The following is a 3,270-nucleotide window of genomic DNA, read 5'->3' on the forward strand; positions in this document are numbered from 1 at the left end:
ACATCTTCTTCGAGTATCAATTCGTGGGAAATAAAATAGGGTCAAATATTTGAGAACAAGCAAGAGTTGAAGATGAAACTCCATCTTTATGCATTAAAGAAAAACTTTGAGTTTAAAGTAAAGAAGTCTGCGAAAAATATATGGTGTACAGTATGTGTCGATAATATATGCAAATGGAGGTTGAGGGCTACAAAATTGGTTAATTCCAATATGTTCGAGGTTCATAAATTTTTCAGTCAACACACATGCTCATTGGATGTTCGACATAAAGATCACCGTCAGGCATCCTCATGGCTTATTGGACATGTCATAAGGAGAAAATTGAGGGTGATGATGTTAATTACAAGCCAATGTCAATTGTAAAAGATATGAGTTTATCATATGGAGTTCATATGAGCTATGCTAAAGCTTGGAGGTGTCGAGAGCATGCATTGGCTTACATAAGAGGTACACCAGAATCATCATTTCAGAAACTTCCCTCATTTCTATACATGATGGAGCAAAAAAATCCTGGAACTGTTACTCATTTGCAGATGAACAATAAAGGTAGGTTCAAATATTACTTCATGGCCTTAGGTGTTTCTATAATAAGGTTTAAAACATATATTCGCCTAATTATATGTGTAGATGGAACCTTCTTCACTACTCGGTGTGGAGGTACTTTGTTATGTGCCATGGGACAAGATGCTAACAAGCAAATATATCCAATTGCATTTTCAGTAGTTGACTCAGAGAATAATGACTCATGGTTGTATTTTCTACTGATGTTGAAGGAAGCGATTGGTGAAGTAGAGAATCTAGTATTCGTGTCTGATAGACATACTAGTATAGCAAGTGCCTTGACTAAAAAATTTCCTAAGGCACACCACGGTGCTTGTATACATCATGTTAGCATGAATATCCGTGCGAAGTTCAAAGCTGACCATTTCCATGAAGAATTCTTCCTTGCAGTGAAAGCTTATAGAAAGCGAGCGTTTTTGCGCCATTTTGAGAAGATTAAATTCAAAGATCTTGCAATTGCTAAATACTTAGAGAATCAAGTGGGTTTTGAAAAGTGGGCTCTTTCTTTCTTTCCTAGTCATTAATATAATTTAATGACTACATGTATTGCCGAAAGCAGGAATAATGTCATTGCTAAGGCACGTGGGTGGCCAATTACTTGTCTCATGGAATTTATGAGGTACACTTTACAAAAATGGTTTTTCGAGCGTCGAACAGCAGAATCAGCGGCTACAGGTCCTCTTGCCACAGAAGTGGAAGCTGATTTGCGAAAGTTAGCAGACAAGTCCACTACCTCGTTCCCTTTTCCGTCTAGTCAGTATGAAATAACAATATTGGATGGTGACCTTGATGGAGATGTCGACCTGAGGAGGAAAAAATGTAGTTGTAGAAGATTTGATTTGATAGGTCTTCCTTGTGAACACGCTCTAGCTGGTGCTCGAGATCGTGGCATTAGTCCATATACTTTATGCTCCAGAATCTACACAGCTGAAGCGTGGTTGTCATCCTATGGTGGATCTGTATATACGCTGGGTAATGAAGAATCTTGGGTGTGACCAAATGACATAGGAAGTATGATGATAGCTCCTCCTTTAGTGAAGCAGAAGGCTGGTCGTACAAAGAAGAAACGATGTTTATCAAAGGGTGAGAAGAATAGCAAACAACATAGATGTAGTAGATGTGGTGTCCTGGGCCACAATCGAGTGACGTGTACCACTGTTTGTCCCCCGCCGTCTAAACATGCTTAGTTTGTACTTTGATTGTTTTACTTTGTACTCTTCAATCGCGGAATTTGAATTTTTAGATTGGTTCAGTAATACGACTTTTTGTGTTAAAGTTTTTTGTTTCAGACACACCTAATTCATACATGCACGTAAATCACACATAATTCACACATAGTTCACACCTGATTCACACATATTTCACACGCGGTTCACACATAATTCACACATAATTGACAGCTGGTTCACACTTAATTCATGATAAACGAGTTTTAGACTTGTTTATCTATGTGTTTTTCAGGTAAAGTATTAGGTGTCGAAGGGCTTAGGTGACTTAGGTGTGGAAACATGGGGAAAATCGACAAAATGACAAAACTTGGTAGAAAACGATGTTTCGGGGCACTTTCTGCAACCGCAGGAAGGGTGTCTTGCGGCCACAATTCCATAAAAGTTTTGGCATTTCTAGGACATTCCTGCGCCCGCAGGAATGACATCCTGCGACCGCAGGATATGTCTACAAATGAGAAAAACGCGGATTATGTCTATGATTGACACCTGGTTCACACTTTATTCACACATGATTCACACATATTTCACACGCGGTTCATACATAATTCACACATAATTGACACCTGGTTCAAACTTAATTCACACCTGATTCACACATAGTTCACACCTGATTCACATATATTTCACACGCGGTTCACACATAATTCACACATAATTGACACCTAGTTCAAACTTAATTCACACATAATTCACACATAGTTCACACCTGATTCACACATATTTCACACGCGGTTCACACATAATTCACACATAATTGACACCTGTGTAATGCCCTGAATTCTCCAATGTGGTTTAAAGGCAGGATTAGTAGGCCAGGAGGGCCATACTTGCTTAAGTATGCCATTAAATGATATTATGCATGTATATGTGAATTATATTATAATATGATGTTAAATGCATGCATGTGAGTCCACGTTCTTAATTACAGGGGTGTGATGGTAACTTGGCCCGTTGAGGGTATAATTGTATAATTGTCGGTGATATATGTTGAGACCACATTATAATGTGGGTTTGTTCGAGCTATTCGGCATGAGACGATCTTGGATTATTGATTAGCGGACTAGTCACAACAGGTTTAAGTTCGGGGCTCGGGGTGAGTCTCGGGGTGATTTTAATGATTAGAGTGTTACCGGAAGTTAAAGGGTAACGGGATGTGAATTATTGGAGTTCAAGATTATTGATTAGCGGGAATTAGAGAGCGTTAATTATGATTAACGAGATAGGTTGGAAATGACAAATTTTCCCTTGGGAACCTTTAGAAACTATTAATTGACCTAGGGGTAAAATGGTCATTTCACCCCTAGGATAGATATAAGTCATTTTTGGCTGAGGAAGAGGTAGAAAAACAAAGCACGTTTAAGAGTTTTCCCGTACCATCTTCCCTTCAGTTTTCTTTGTGATTTTTGAATCATTCTTGAGGATTCAAGCTTGGGAAGCAAGCCTTGGGAGTTTGGTAGTGTGTTCCTCCATTGAAGGGCTT

General features: G+C 38.8%; 1 protein-coding gene across 1 annotated transcript; it reads left to right on the forward strand.

The window, feature by feature from the left end:
• Positions 1–290: 290 nt before the first annotated feature.
• LOC133815620 (uncharacterized) lies at positions 291–1,556 on the forward strand. Its single transcript, XM_062248436.1, has 3 exons — positions 291–546; positions 628–1,054; positions 1,121–1,556. The coding sequence occupies exons 1-3, from the start codon at positions 291–293 to the stop codon at positions 1,554–1,556; spliced, it is 1,119 nt and encodes a 372-aa protein (XP_062104420.1).
• The last annotated feature ends 1,714 nt before the right edge of the window (positions 1,557–3,270 follow it).

This window comes from Humulus lupulus, chromosome 2, assembly GCF_963169125.1.
Source record: "Humulus lupulus chromosome 2, drHumLupu1.1, whole genome shotgun sequence".
Classification (NCBI taxonomy): domain Eukaryota; kingdom Viridiplantae; phylum Streptophyta; class Magnoliopsida; order Rosales; family Cannabaceae; genus Humulus; species Humulus lupulus.

Excerpts from the sequence above, each read along its gene's own strand:
- LOC133815620 (XM_062248436.1), top strand. The coding sequence starts at position 291 with ATGGCTTATTGGACATGTCATAAGGAGAAAATTGAGGGTGATGATGTT. Across the intron at positions 547-627 it reads TTTGCAGATGAACAATAAAG|ATGGAACCTTCTTCACTACT; the intron begins GTAGGTTCAAAT and ends TTATATGTGTAG. Across the intron at positions 1,055-1,120 it reads AATCAAGTGGGTTTTGAAAA|GAATAATGTCATTGCTAAGG; the intron begins GTGGGCTCTTTC and ends TGCCGAAAGCAG.